The sequence below is a fragment of the Labeo rohita genome, chromosome 10 (genome assembly GCF_022985175.1).
Source record: "Labeo rohita strain BAU-BD-2019 chromosome 10, IGBB_LRoh.1.0, whole genome shotgun sequence".
In the NCBI taxonomy this organism is placed as follows: domain Eukaryota; kingdom Metazoa; phylum Chordata; class Actinopteri; order Cypriniformes; family Cyprinidae; genus Labeo; species Labeo rohita.
In genome coordinates, this window is record NC_066878.1 from 12,960,345 (window position 1) to 12,976,276 (window position 15,932).

Below are 15,932 nucleotides of genomic sequence, written 5' to 3' on the forward strand. Positions count from 1 at the left end.
CCTTTCACTTTTTCTTGGCTTTTATTGCAATAATACAGATATCTCTCTGGCTCCCAGCCCCTCCTCATTCAGCCCATTTCCTTCCCGCCGTCTCTCTCACTCTATGCTTTTTAAAATATAGTAATAAAAACATACTAGATCCTTTTTAAATGCACTATTACTTATCATGGTCTTTTCATATCGTAGCATCACAGGTGTTTTAAAGCCGCTATAAAAGTGCGTCATTTATTATTCAAAAGCAGCGTCGTCTTTTTGCATATTATGTGAGCGCTTTTATACTGCGGGCTGCCAGACTCCCATTTAAAATGTTCGGCAGAATTGATAACGGCAGACACGCGCAATAAAAACAGCGCCGGGGGCAGGGTGGCACGCGCGCCCGCTCATATGCAGATCCCGGTAATTACTCCAACAATTCGCCAACCATTCCTTTATTTGCTCTTTGAGCGAGGGATTTCACGCTTTTAATTCAGTTTTCATCAATCTATTGATTCTCGTCTGCTAAATTGTTTGCACGGGTCAAAGATAAGAAGTGGGTCCGAGTTCTCCTCCAGCGCCCTGCCAGGTGAAACCGTTTGTGTCCCTCATAGAATCGGGATGTTTATGAGTGCATTTTATACCCACCGCCCCCAAAAAGAAAAGGTTAAATCATAGTTTAATTTAGACCTCAACCTTTCACTGACGTACAAAAATGTAGCTAAATTTTACATTTAAAGCGATTTTAAAACAAGTTTTGAACAAAACACAAGCCTAATATTTTAGTGCACGTAATAATTATAATAAGAAGACAAAAGGTAAAATATCGTAGCCTATATACTTTTTTTTTTACGATATTGTTTTGGGGTTTTATTTTTTTGCGTGCATGAATATCTATCTATCTGTCTATCTATCTATCTATCTAATGAAAGGAAAATATGTGGCATGAGAAAAGCAAACAGGCTTGGAGCGAAACAGTGACCATGGGTCAACGGCGGGAATGACGTAAGCGTCTTCAGCCACTGGACGAGGGCCGAGCTCCCGGGGGAACGAGGCTTTTTAGCGTCAGCACTCACTAATGGTCTATTAAAATATCAACTACTTCAAAGTAAACGGATTTGCTCCACACCAGCTCCCACCCCCTGAAGCTAATCAAACGCGGCGGCCAGGCCAAAGGAGCATAATCATTTTTACGTGGCAGATTACAAGGAACCACTTAGATCCGCTGTCAGAAGATCGGGTGTCCCAACACTCTCGATTAAATAAGCGCAAGGGAGTGCAGCTCTCCAAGCGCCAACAGTGGCTCCTTTAGGCTCACAGCTGTGAAACTGACGGTTTCCGGATGCAACAACTAAAGAGCATCTAAAAGTCACTGAAATGATGCTGGGCCCATGTGCTAATTATAGAGGACTCAATACAGTAACGTTTCAGAAAATATTTAACAGAAACTAAATGATTTGCGTGGCTTTAAAACATTAAGTAAGCTGATGTGTGCATTATTAACAAAATTAGTATTTTTTTTTAAGTGAGTTTTAGGTAGGCTTATCCATGTGCAGGATTTAATGTTACCATTATTGTATGATATAACGGACAAGAATAAACTATTTCTAATCAGTTTAGAGAGACAGTCTATTCAGTCTATTTTCCGTTTATTTTTGTACTTTTTAGTCTGAATACTATTCAGAATATGTAAAATCTTCGTAAAATTCAGGAATTAAAAAAGCGCTTAAATGAACATGATTTAAAAAATAAATTAGAATTTTAATAGTCCTATTAGCGATTAAAATGTGAACAACAAAAATTTAAACCTTAAACGTATTGTTATTATAATAATAATAATAATAATTATTATTATTATTACTATTATGCTTTTTATCTTGATGTGATATGATTTTATATGAACAATAGATTCCAACTGCCCCATGGACAAAATAAATAAAAAGGATATTTAATTAGTTTTCTCTTCGTCTAATAAAGCCGAGAACGAGTTGATTGACATATTAGAAAAAAGGTTGAGGGCAGCTTTGAGGTCAAAAGCACTCATCCAATTGCTGCAGGCGATTTAAAAATTCGATTTTTTTCTTTTTAATCTTAAAACGTGACTTATATGCCGATTAGAGTTTTTATTAATACGTATGTCATCAAATACGTTCCTTATTTCATCTGGTGAAAATATACTAACAACTTTTTTTCTACACAAAAAGGGCCATATGGTAAATAATACAATTGATGAATACTTTATTTTCCACATGAGGCCACGGTAGAACCTCAATTAAATACTTAAGTATTTAAAAAGCCAGTGATGACGTGCTGATGTCAGCATGTCCATAATAAAGAGATACTTGACCAATACAGAATTTGGGGACTAAACGATCTGCATTTTAAAGAATGATGTCACAAAACGCGTTATGTTTTGTGACTTGTAACAAAATGAAAGCCAATAAGGAGAGGGAGACTGAGCACTGTCCAATCAGAGAACAGAAGCGCTCAAGCAGTTCCGTGCAGGGATCCAGTGGAGAGAGAGAGTGCCAGAAATCTGCCAAGTCCTCGTGCCAAAAACTTTTCACCCACAGACGAATGCGTCCAAGCCATCTTAAGTCAAGAATTGAATCTCGAGGAGTAATATATCACAAATTAGATATTACTAGGGATTCCCTTACTTCACAGAGATAGAGTTTTCCATAGTACAGTTCCAGGGCAGTCCGAAATTGTCTGTGGAATAAACTCACTGGAAAGGTTCGGGTGGTGAGGATGGACCGAGCCCCAAGCTCCAGCCCAAGTGGCACCAGTCAAACATCACAACCTACCCAACATGAACCCATCAGCTTCGGCATTGACCAGATTCTCAGCGGCACCGATCAAGAGTCACAGCAGAACTCGACCAGGAATAATTCCGAGAGCAGCAGCAGCAGCGCGAGCGGAGGCAGTTACCATCTCGGCAGCCCAACGGGAGCGAGCGCAACGCCGTACACGACACTAACCGGCACTTTTCACGGTATCGCTGCTCCATATGAGGAGTCCAGTCCATACGGAGTGAACTTGACCCTTGCGCCCGGAGGAGTGATTAGGGTCCCGGCGCACAGGCCCCTGGCCGCGGCCGTGCCTCCACCCATGGCCAGCGCGGTACCCGGACTTGGAAGCCTCAGTTTTCCCTGGATGGAGAGCAGCCAACGCTTCGCGAAAGACAGGTTTGCAGGTAAACAAATACTTTTATTCTTTCGATCTGTTATTTTCTGTTTTTCTAACAAAAATCCTCGTGGTTGAAGTTATCAGAATCAGAAAATGGTGAACTGACTGAGAAAACAAAACACTCAAGTTCACCATTTGCGTTTTATAACAATAACACAAACATAATTTTAAAAAGTCTAAACTCGAAGGGAATTATGTTTTAAAATATTTGTAATGTGAAATGGCGGTGGTTTGTAGATTTCTGACAGTAAAAGTCAAGCAGAATTACAACTTAGTAAATGTAAAAGCGTACTAATTTCTTTTTTTAAGCAACCTAACAGTCTACTCTTTGGTGTGTCTTTCCTGTTTTAAATATATTTATTTGTACTAATTTATTCACTTTATATAGGACGGCATTGTTATGAGAGAAGAACTAAAACAAAAAAGCACTTCAGCTATTGTTGGCGATACGCTATAATAACATGCTTTAACAATAACTTTAGGCCTACGATATTGTGTGATGCTTTAGTTATCATTAAAGTGCGTGTATACAATTAGACAATATATTTTATTATAGCCTAGGCTATATTTATACCAACGCACTACGGATTACTCAAATATTCTGCATTTAAAAACAAAGTATTTGAAGTCTTTGCGAGTTATCGCAATAAAATTGTACTCCCCAAAATAGCATAATGCACTCTTTTATAATTTGCCATTTTAGTTGTGCAAACTGATGCTGTTGCATGTAAAAGAATCACAAGGATGAATTGATGGAGGTTTCAGAATAATAAATATTAGACAGTCTGTCTGGGAAACTTGATCCTAGTGTTTCCATAAAGAGGCGGCAGATGAATGGATGCTGAAGAGCTCGTTTTAGTTTTATTTGACCTTGAAGAGCGTGAAACACCTGTGCCAGTTAAGGGCAAAATTAAATGAAAAGGCCGATGGAAAGTCTACACCTCAAGATGCTCAGATTAGGGCAACGTCTGTTAAGAACGCGAGAAAATGATTTTTTTTTTTTTTTTTACATGATTTGCTTTATATTTAATCTTATTGGAGGCGCAGATTTTGACACAAATCTGAATAATTATCTAATAATTAAAATCATTGCGTCTTGTTTGTTCTTTTAGATTAAACCGTTTTAATTAGATATACAGGCCTATTTGTTTTTGTTTTTTCACAGATGTGCTGAACATCTACCAAGCGTGCTGCATAAATACAGAAATAAATGTGTATTGTTATATTTAGTTTAACCGCTCTTTTGCATATGAATGTAAACTTACAATTCAGAGCTGTCACATACATCACCAGCTTTCTTTATTCTGGGCTAAATGGCGAACGCTGTGCCATTAGAAAGACATATCAATATTTCACCAGCTTTAATTATTACCACCTATAGCTGCGGTAGCAGGCGATCTCTGCTCTGTCTGTTTTAGGTAATAAATAAATTAACAATATAGGTAATTACTGTCATTAGGTGAACAGCTGCTGTTTGTATTTGATGCAACATTAATAGGATATGTTTTGTGTGATTTTATTGTACAGCTTATATGTAACCTGAGTAACAGGCCTCTCAACAAATCCTAAGAGCATCAGCAATCCATCTATTTATGAGGGTTTTTAGTATTTATCAATCAATAAGGTAAAGTCTAATTTGACATCTAAAAGGTATAGTGCATGAAGGCATGGAGTAATTTATAATGATGAGAAACACAGTTTCCCTTTGACTCAGCAAGAGTCAGAAACTTGGGATGATTAATGCAGCACTCAGATACACAAACCTTTAAGTGAAAGCTGGTTTAATGTGCAAAAAGCTATTTACTTCTTAACAGCTTTTATAAAAAATAAATAAAAGACTAAAAGTGCATTCTTCATCTTAAATTAATAGAATCAAAATTTCCCTAATTCTGAGAATGTGCAATGCATCCCATTTTTTGTGGGCTTAGACAACATTTGTCTTTATGACATTTAAATGCATTTAAAATATAAATACTAATACTGCAAAAACAAATTCTTTACAGTGTAGATATATAAAATAGGTATATATTTTTTTTTTTTTTTTTTTTTTTTTTTTTACTAGGGCAAATTATTTATTGTGACAGAAGGAGGTCAGTAAACTGTGTTTCAGACTCTTCATGACTTGCCTCATCTCTCACTGGCTTTTTCCCTTTTTATCCATACCACAGCAGCCCTAACACCTTTCACTGTGGCTCGGCGTATTGGTCACCCGTACCAGAACCGCACACCACCTAAGAGAAAGAAGCCCCGTACGTCTTTCTCCCGAGTGCAGATCTGTGAGCTGGAAAAGCGCTTCCACAGACAAAAATACCTGGCCAGCGCTGAAAGAGCAGCCTTGGCAAAAACTCTGAAGATGACAGACGCCCAGGTCAAAACCTGGTTTCAAAACCGCAGGACCAAGTGGAGGTGAGACAGAGAAAAATGGGAGATAAATTCTAATATAATATATAGAAAAATGCTGAAAAACTCAAGTGTGATGAGATATGAGGAATAAAGGCACAAGAACGCTGCCGTTCCAGAAGGCTAAATTTGCTATTTCATATAATTTTTTTCTGAATGTTTGTCAGGAAAACAAATACTGTAAAATAGGGGTCCTGATTGTTTTACTACTGTACCTTTTTTGATTTTTTAAGCCACAGTCACTGTAAACAGGCAACATAAATTATGGGAATGATAGAAAGATTTACTGTCAAGATTTATTTAAATTTAAATTTGAACATAAAATCATTAAAAGGATAAAGACAAACTAAATTGTAGGCCTATATATATATACATAGACTAACCACATTAGTGTTTGTAATGACCTGAAATCACTTTTCAGATTTGACCTACTAACGACCGTAATACCTGTAAGAATTAATGGGAAAATAATGGAGTTGTCAAGACGAAATATGAATTATTAATTAAGGCAAATACACTAACGACATGCAACACTTTGGAGAAGAGGAGAGATAATGCTTGAACATTACACAAATGTAATGTTTAAATAAACTTAACATTTACCTTGATTACATCGCCACAAAAAATTTGCAAACTTAGATGAATATCCAAATCCATATGTTTGTAAAATAGTCACACAATTAGTGATATGTTCCTCAGAGATCATCTTATCTTGTTTTAATCTTGCTGTAGTTCATTTCACCCTGTAATTCAGCCTTTGCACTTGAAACTGAATATATGCGGTAAATATGCAAGTTTGTGGCAGATGTAAAACTTCTACTCTAATCCTTTCCCTTCATTTCATGTCAGGCGGCAGACGGCGGAGGAAAGGGAGGCAGAGCGTCAGCAGGCCAACCGGCTGATGATTCAACTCCAGCACGATGCCTTTCAGAAGTCTTTGACTGATTCAGTTCCAACAGACCCGCTCTGCATCCACAACTCATCGCTGTTCGCCCTGCAGAACCTACAGCCTTGGGCGAGCGAGGAGAGCGGCAAGCTTGGGGGAGTGACTGCGCTCGTATGAGCACCAGAACTCAAGAAGCAAATGACATTATCGTTCTTTTTTGATGGACCGGGATGTTGGTTGACCTTATCTCCATCCTATAAGACTATTTCATTCCACAAAAAAGTGAGGAACTAATATTGGACATTCAACAGTGAGCAAACCCATATAAATAAAACGGTTCTGCATCGTACGAGCCTCTGCAGAATAAATGAAGTCCGTTTTCTGTGGTGTGTCTGTGCGTACAGAGACTTCTATCCCCATCAGGGTCAGTTTCATTGACAAAGTGACTTGTAGCAGGGAAAAGACCATCTCAACTGACCCTTTTACAGATCCTCTGATCTTCTCCTCCATCCTTTCATTTGCCCTTCTGCCCCCCCTGTGTAATTTCTCCACCACTCAAAGCTGTAGAATACAGGATTAATGCAGAAGAGGGAAGTAACGATGAATTAATTATTTATAATGTGAGTTGCACGACCTAAAATGCCCCCAATCTGGCCATTTGTGAAAATAAAAGAACACAAAGACGCACAAATAAACCCACTTTTCCATCATAAATCTAATTTCTCTTTTTGACAGGCTGGGTTGTATTTGAATAATTTTTTTTTTCAAACGATAACCAGCTACCTTTTTATGAAAATACATCCCAAACATTTGAGAAATCGCATGAAAAGTCCAGAAGACAGGTGTAGGATGTTGTACGGGGTGGTTGCAATTTATTTTATCGGTTAGATTTATTCAGCAGTGACTCCAAACGCGGCTCGGAAACTCCTCAGAATCATGCTTCAGTGGTTGAATGTTGTGTGTCAGAGGGAAAGAACAATTTCAGATGAAACAAGGGTTTGTTAGATGATGTAGGTGTGCTGTTGCATCCCAAACTGTATTATACTTTGTATTTGATAAATATGTAAATAGCAAACAAAAAGTAATAAACATTCTGTTTTGGCATTAACACAAAAGGTGTGCTTTGCTTAATTTGTTATCCCCCTAATGTTTTTTTAGAAGAGGCATTTTGCAAATCCCTAAGCAGCACTCTTCTCTAGAGTAATGTGTTGCTTTCAGAGGTCCTGCACAACTTGATCGACAAATAAACACTGAGTCCTGGTTGCTTGCAGTCGATTATGCCTGCCACAGCAAAGAAGCACTTATGTCCTCAAGCAGATAAATGCGGGATCCTGTGGGACCATAAAAATGCCTTTATGCCCTCTGCAACCAACTCCCTCCTCCCAAAGTGCTGACTCTCAGGAACTGACCTGTTTTAAAGGCCTGGGTGGGGGGTAAATGGAGGGGTGTCCATTATAAAGTGATTTAACAGACTCCTTACATTATGATGCTGTCGAAGCCTCCGCAGGGTGAACCTGTGGAGTTCCGCCACAGCTCTTTGCGGACAGATGGTTAGGAGTGACCTGTGCCAGGGCCTTTTTGACTGGAGAGGGTGAGGTGATGTGTACAGTTGAGTCGGGGTCATCTGAGAAAGCATTCAGTAATATAGACTCAATGCTCAGGATAATTTACACAGGAAGTATTCCTGGCTCCTTTCCAGATCTACAGCAATGACATCACTTCTACAGTTTCTCAACTACAAATCGCTTGGTAAAAGAGTGGTGTTTTACTGCCCTCTGCTGGCTACTACGTGCAAGTAGTTCTATGTCAGTCCTCTAGACTTACAACGAAAAATGTAATGACACATCTAAAAAATATGGAACATATTTAAGTACTCACCTTGATTAAAATGCTAAAAAAGAGGTGTAGAACATGTGAACTGTTTTGGACAATATTATGAACATTTCCAACCCCTATAGCAAACCTGTGGCGCCAAAGAACGTGACGACACTTGTAAACTTTCTATTAAAGAGAACTCGTGACTACTTATAGCACTTTGTAAATTGAAATACATATTTAATTTACTAAGTAGAAGCGAAAACCTTGAAATTAGTCGAAACGTTTCTAAAAACAAGACAAACATTTTGGCGCGAAAACAACATGGTAAGCGACGCGGGCGTTTTCCCTCCATCTTGGTTCTGAGGTAACTTTACAATTCACAAGTAGCAATACAAACAACCCTAAAGTAAGGTAACGTTATCAATCGAAATTGACAATTGACAGTTAGAAAACTCTACATTCAACACACATATTTGCTGTGGTAAGTGCTAAAACAAAAATAACACAACACTAATATTTAATGTCTATAAAATAACACTAATTTTTAAGGTCTGCGTCCTTATCCTTTCTCCCTCTCTCATTCTTTTAAATATAAACAATATTTTCATTCACATTTTTACCACAGTTGAGTGTTGGAAGTCATTTCAATACGTTCTTGTGTTATATTATTTTGTAACCTACTTGTGTTTACCTTGTAATTTTGATCGATCACAAAATCCTAAATTGCATAAAATGCTTAGACTCTTACTAATTAGCAGAGCTGGGTAGCCTAGTAACTCCGTACGTGTAATCTAGTTTACCTAATCAGATTTCAAGTATTTGTAGTTAAATTATACAACTCCTAATCAGACTACAGTTACTTTATGAATTACATGATTACATATTATTTACACAATAGCAATAAATTATTCATAATTTATTGATTCTCTTATTTATCTTTTAATTTGCCCATTCTAAAATAGCCTACTGCTCATACATTAAGAAAATCTGCAGGTTTTTTTGACATTCACACAAAGATCAGTCATTAGTCAGCTGGCAACATAGTATTTGACCACTGATTTACAAAAATCATTTCAGGTTTACGAAGTGTTGCAACATTGCAATAACTACTGATGAACACATTGATTTGTATTTGAATTATCACTCAGTGTGTTATTTAACCACGTATTGCCTTTGGAAAGCTTTGGTCTTTTAAACACATTAAAATGCACATATTCACAAATTCATGCAAACTGTTTTTGTCATCTGATCCTCTTTCACCTAATATGTTTACTAGAAGTACCCCTAAAATTTTAAAATAAACATTTTAATAATTATCCCAGTATCACATTTGCATGTTCATTAGTATTTGACTTTGGTTATGGTCATATGACATGCGGGTAAATAAATATATATATTTAAAATTTAAAATTTTTATTTTATTTTTTTTAATATTTTTTAATTTAACATTTTTTTGATTGAATTATTAGGTTTTCATTAAGCTCACAAGCCCCGGCAGCTCCTTTACAAACACTAGTTTGGAAAAACATGACTTAATATAAGATTCAATGCACTTTGTGTTGTTAGAAACAAATGTAATATATTTTCTTACTCTTTGTATTTTTGTCAATATGGTACAAGATTATCCTATTTAAATCAATGCGATAAATGAGTTAGGACAAAAGTAATCTAAAAGTAGTCTGATTATATTACGTTAAAAGTGTAATGTAATGGATTACATTACTAACTACAATTTTTGTCATGTAATTTGAAATCAGTAACGGATTACAATTTGTAAGTAATTTACCCAGCTCTGCTACTTAGTCATCAAATTTGTGTTTTCTTTAAAACTGATCATAATTTTATGTTGGTTTCATAAAAACACAGATTTATCAGAAAAACAAACAAACAAACAAACCTCATTACTCCTTGCTAAATGCTAATTATTTAGATGTTAAGACACTCCTAAAGACAGGACAAAGACCAGCAAAACTTGACTTCTCCGAGATTAATTATATGAGCCATATTTAATGGGTTTAAATTGAAATATAAACTTTATTTGCATTCAAACAGATTCAAGAAAGTCAAAAAAGTGAACCACATCTGAATTGCAGTCCAGAGATTAAGAATTCTGAGATTTAGCTGCACAGTCTGTGACATTAACTACAGTATACATTGTTGACATTTGGGTTTCTTACGGTTGATTAATCAATCCCAAACATACAGTATATCCCACCTTCCAGCAGGTTACAAGATATCACCAATTACAAAAATAACATGAACTGATGAAATACTGGAATTCATCACTTACACCATTCTGAAACCCATAAATCATGCATTGCAATATAGGTCAAGCTGTTCAAGATTTCCGTAAATCAACTTCTCAGACGCATCTCTAATCAGAATGCTATGCACACATTTCCATGTCATTTTAAAGAAACCACGGACGGGTAGTCAGCAAATCTTCTGCTCAGATTTCTTTTGAGCAACAAGGCTGCCAAATTAAGGCCACACTCCCTGCACATGACAACACCACAGGGGTGAAGAGAGGCCAGATTGCAAAGGATGAAAAAGGTCATGTTCTGAGTAAAGTCTTTTCAGGGAATGGCACGGATTTGACATAAAAACTCAAGAGTATGGGGGACAAACATATAATCGCAGGTAACAAAAAGTAAAAATCACAGTAAAAAAAAAACAAAAAAAAAAAAAAAAAGAAAAACAATGGGGGCGCCTAATAATTTAAGCAAAATAAAATGTGTTAGTTCTTCTATTTGACACTCTGTCTCCACTTCCACAGCTCATCGATTACCTTGGTGAAAAAACAAAAGAGAACAGAACAGGTAAGACCTTCATTCACAACAGTTTCTAATTAATTGTGTCAGTGACATGATGCTCATTATGCTAACATCTATTAATTTATTATAATTAATTCAAGCATACAATGACTTGAATACACCTCTTTGGTAATTAACACGTTTTTACTTTTATTTACTATAAACATTTGGATTAACTACTGCTAAATCTAAAGTCACATGATTTGATAAACATAAAACAAATGATGTGTCATTGACACAAATATCACAACCAATAACAATATAGCACAAGAGCAATTGTTATACCTTTGCGTCGGTGACTTTGAAGCAGTTCTTCACAAAGTTCTCAAACTTTTGCTGTACTTTTGGCAATGATACACCCTGAAAAAAAAACAAACAAAAACTTGAGTGTTTATTTCCTCTTTAAACTCTTCTAATTGTATTCCATCAAAGCATAGAATGACACTGATTTTGTACTATTGTCTCATTGTGTCATCATATGTGGAGAGGACGCAAAGGAAAACATACCTTTTCTACACTCGCCATCATCTTGGTTTTGATGTCTGGGACAGTTAAAACCTGTGGCGTTTTGGGTGACTGTGCTTTCTTGTTGTCCTTTTTGTTCTTTTCAGGAGTCTTGTTTTGTTGTTTAGCAGGCGTATTTGGCTTGGGCCCTTTTCCGTTCTGTGCAGGGGTCTGTGGTTTGGATGGTGTCTTCTTTGCCTAACAAAACAATTAGGAAAATAAGCATTTCTGACCATCCTTCTAAATGTTCTACAAGATTTAGGGCCTGAATGACTCATTTTACCTTTACAGGAGACTCTTCTTCACTTTCCTCCTCCTCCTCATCATCATCGTCATCGTCGTCAATATCATCATCATCATCTTCATCCTCATCATCCCTGGAAGGTAAAATGAAAATATTATTTCTAGTGCTGTCAATCGATTAAAAATCGATAAAAAAATAAATAATCGAAAATGAATTAACTAATTAAATCGTACATTTTTTCCTGAATTAATTGTGATTAATCCCACATAACATTAAAAATTTTTAATATACTTTTATTATAGTGCAATAATTTCACATTCAATCTTCAAATTAATGTAGAAACAACAAAGACAGTACATTTTTAATATTTGTTACTTTTTTAATGACTGAAGGTAGTATCACTGATCCCAATATGTCTCTAGGAAAATATTTTTTTCCCTAAAATGTCCATTGACTATAGACCAATTCAATGTTTGCAAACAGTGATGACATTTTTTGTGAGCGGTGCTTATCTGGTTGCAGAAAATGATGGTTTTCAAGTAGCTATGGAGCCATGGAATATAAAAAAAAGGTAAATTTGAATTTACATTTAAAAACTTTATTCTTGCAATTCCGAGATTAAATCTCACAGTTCTGATAAGAATAAACAACTCGTCATTCTCGCTTTTCCCGAGACTTGGCAAACTCACTAATGTTGAGTTAAATCGAGTTATAAAGTCAGAACTAGGAGATATAAACTTGCATTTGCAAGAAAAAAAGTCAGAACTGTGAGATGTTTTATGTAAAATGTTAATAGTAATAGGTTTAAATATAATGCTGTAACTGTAGGGCTAATACAATGCGTCCCCTATGAACAGCATATGTGAATATCATGTAGACATTGTCAATCAAATGTATGCTTTAAAAGTAATCATAGCACTTTTGATCCACAGTCTGTCTGTTTAAACATCTGCGGTTAACTTCAAATGGCATCTTTGACGACCGTGTTCTATAAAAATGATTTGCATTTCGATTCTGGCATCAAAAGGCACTCAATTTTTTTCTTACCCTCTTATTCAATGGATTTTACCCATTTCCCTCCACTTGTTACCAGTGATTTTCTGCCACCACTATGTGTGCGCAATTGCGAGTGACATGACTGTGACGCCTACTATGAATTTGTCTATAGCTATTCAACATTACTGTAATTGACAGCTATCAATTTTAACATTTATTAGACTTATAATTTAAGTAAACTTAAAACAATCTTCACATAAGCCTATTATTTACATGTGTCTTTATTAGGTTATTTGGCTGCTATTACTTTAAGAGCTGCCGCTGCTGAATGTGACGGAAATCTGACATGCATGCTCGTAGTTTCATTTGCGCTTTAATATGAAATGATACAGGCTACAGTGCACGCCCCCACATTAGTGTGCCTTTCCTGTGCTTGTTTGACTAGCGCCTGGCGCAGAAGTCATAAAGATGCTCTGAATAAAATAAAGCGACAGAAACAGCAGTTATGAGTGGGGTGGCTAGCCCTAGCCTTGCAATAACTACATTAAATATTTTTAACGCCGTTAAACTGGAAAAATTAATTACCTTCATTAATGCCCTAATTATTTACTTATAAATATTATTTCTAAAACACTAAAGTCATATGACTTAACATGGATGGCAAAAACAACACTTACTCATCTTCATCGTCATCATCATCCTCCTCTTCATCCATCTTCATTTTTTTCTATGAGAGAAAGTTGGTTAGAAAATGAGCCACAAAATTACACACGTCAATAGAGAACCCTAATTCATTTCATAACTTACTGAAGGCTTCTGAGTCACTGACGCTGGCCTCTTCTTAGCTGCTGTCAATGTCTCCTCTTCTTCTTCCTCCTCCTCTTCTTCAAAAGGACTGGTCTCCTCCCATAACTGAAAGAAAAATTTCAATGAGAACCTTCCTGAAAATTCCCAAAGCTGTTTTTCATGTTTATCTAAGACAATCCCAAATAATCATACACCTCTTTGTGTGTTATACTTACTGACAAGATGCTGTCCACTAATGTGAACTGGACCGGAACCAGAGCGTAGACGGAATACAACAGGTGGAGTGATTTCAAACCCACCCAAACACACCTGCGAAACAAACACATCTTTACTTAAAATCAACAAGAGCAATTCACATCAACTTTACCCAAAAAGATGTGAAATGTGATGGACATTCTACTTACGCTGGGGAGAGTGGAAGGCTTGAGTGTGGCCAGAACTGCTTTGACCTTCTGACCCTCTGAATCCTGACCTTCAATCTCCACAACGTTCAGTTCGTCTTTTGTTGAGGGATCAACGCAGGCCTGCCGCAATTGACAAACAGGTAAATACGTTATATATGAAATTTAAATACTGATAAAACTTGGAGGACTGTTTAAAACAAGGCCACACACCATTCTGACTGATAACTGATGATCGAAATCATCATCCTCTGGATTAAATTTGACCTCCTTGCCTGCCTTGAGCTCACAACCTGTAAAAACAAAAAAACATAAGTTTATTTTACAAATATAAAATAAGAGTCTCTGTAATTGGAAGTATAATTTCCTGGTATTTCAAATATTTCTCTCTGCAAACCAATTTAGAGATTCATTTTCTTTGGCATGTGGTCTCTGATAGAATCTTTGTTTAATAAACGAGTCAGTGAACCGCTTGGTCTGATTCAATTCGTGAGAGAAACATTCTGGTCGGTTTTATGAACCGATTCCTTGAAATATTCTGGCTCCGAAGAACGGTTCGTTCACGAACATTTTTACAGCCTGCATTTTGCGGCACAGCACGTTGCGTTTTTAGAGAATTACGTTTAAAACAGCGTGCTGCTGTTAACAAAACTAACAAAATACAGCCATGGTTTCGTGTGGATGCAAGAAACTACACGTGGCAAGGTTTGTGGGATGTTCTAACTTACATTCATGTTGAAATTTTAATTTACCGTTCAAAACCTGACAATGCAGAGAAAATGTTTAAATCAGGGTTTGCGTTTCTAAGTAACGGGAAGTAGATAATGGAGAACACCGATGCCAACAGTTTCAAACACCGTTAGCATCGGTATAATTCGAGCAAACGTGGCTGTGATTTGTTAGAAAAACGAAATTAAGAAAAAAAGTACTTAATGAGCATTCAAATGACATCACATGAAACGAAGAATACGAGTTACAGGCTAGCAAACGAAATTCAAAAACTTAACGCGTTGTCTCATCTAACACGTGTAGCACAGTGACGCCATTTTGGAGCGCCAGGGCCGGTGCACGTGTTTAGAGAGCGCGTGCAAGGAGACACGAGCTGCGGAGGTTTCATTTTTTTCTATAATACACTAAATTCAGAAGTTTATTTTGAGTTTAACCATAAAGGCTATAACAAAGATAAACGGTGTCAGGTTAATCGCTGACAATGTGAACAATGTGGCGCTAACCGATTAGCTAGTGCGAATGAGTATGCGCTACACGTGCTGTGGTTTAATGTCACTCCACATTTATCCATTTAATAGCAATATTAAAATGTATTTATACTAGTTAACACATCAACATGTGCTTTTAAGCAGTTTAAGTCTGATCATATAACTTGGGTTTGTCGGCAGGCTAACGTTACCACACTATGCTATACTCAGTTTGCGTAACTTACAAGCGCTTATTGCCACGTTTACGTACTATACGTGTGATCTAATATATTGTATGACAAGAGCGCATCAAAATAAGTATTTAACGCATTACATACCGTACAGGAAGGTTTGGGGACCCATTTGTTCAAGATCCATCTCTGCAGGCTATACAAGTGTCTGTACGTAGACTGAACTGTACCGTGCGTTCGAGTGCAGGATGGACACACTAACCCACATTGAGTATATCACGCCCATTACTGGGACGGTCCTCCAGTCCAGCCAATGAATCCGCTTCATAGACAGAGAATCACGGAGATTGGGGTTGGATTGATATGTACTGTAGGGCATGACTTTTATCCGGCTAAGCACGTCTTAAAAAAGGTTTAAATTAAATACACCCACGAATTTTGTGCACTGGAAATGGAATTACACTGTAAAAAAGGTTTTTGTAAGGAAAAAAAAAAATATTTTGGCACTTTTTAT

General features: G+C 36.7%; 2 protein-coding genes and 1 long non-coding RNA gene across 3 annotated transcripts in view; 2 read left to right on the forward strand and 1 right to left on the reverse strand.

Moving 5' to 3' along the window:
- The first annotated feature begins 2,510 nt into the window (after window positions 1-2,510).
- tlx3b (T cell leukemia homeobox 3b) lies at window positions 2,511-7,544 on the forward strand. Its single transcript, XM_051120372.1, has 3 exons — window positions 2,511-3,169; window positions 5,331-5,568; window positions 6,412-7,544. Exons 1-3 carry the CDS (start codon window positions 2,725-2,727, stop codon window positions 6,623-6,625), a joined length of 897 nt encoding a protein of 298 aa, XP_050976329.1. The 5' UTR covers window positions 2,511-2,724; the 3' UTR covers window positions 6,626-7,544.
- Window positions 7,545-10,271: 2,727 nt separating this feature from the next.
- npm1a (nucleophosmin 1a) lies at window positions 10,272-15,712 on the reverse strand. The gene is given in 11 exon segments (XM_051121112.1): window positions 10,272-11,054; window positions 11,365-11,439; window positions 11,587-11,781; window positions 11,867-11,960; window positions 13,501-13,550; window positions 13,631-13,712; window positions 13,714-13,735; window positions 13,846-13,939; window positions 14,035-14,154; window positions 14,245-14,324; window positions 15,566-15,712. Coding segments are annotated over 11 exon segments (894 nt in total). The 5' UTR covers window positions 15,606-15,712; the 3' UTR covers window positions 10,272-11,012.
- LOC127172061 (uncharacterized) overlaps window positions 14,672-15,932 on the forward strand; it is a 34,432-nt gene continuing 33,171 nt past the window's right edge. Inside the window, exon 1 of the long non-coding RNA XR_007828582.1 lies at window positions 14,672-14,736. This is a non-coding gene — a long non-coding RNA (uncharacterized LOC127172061). The remainder of the gene's footprint in view (window positions 14,737-15,932) is intronic.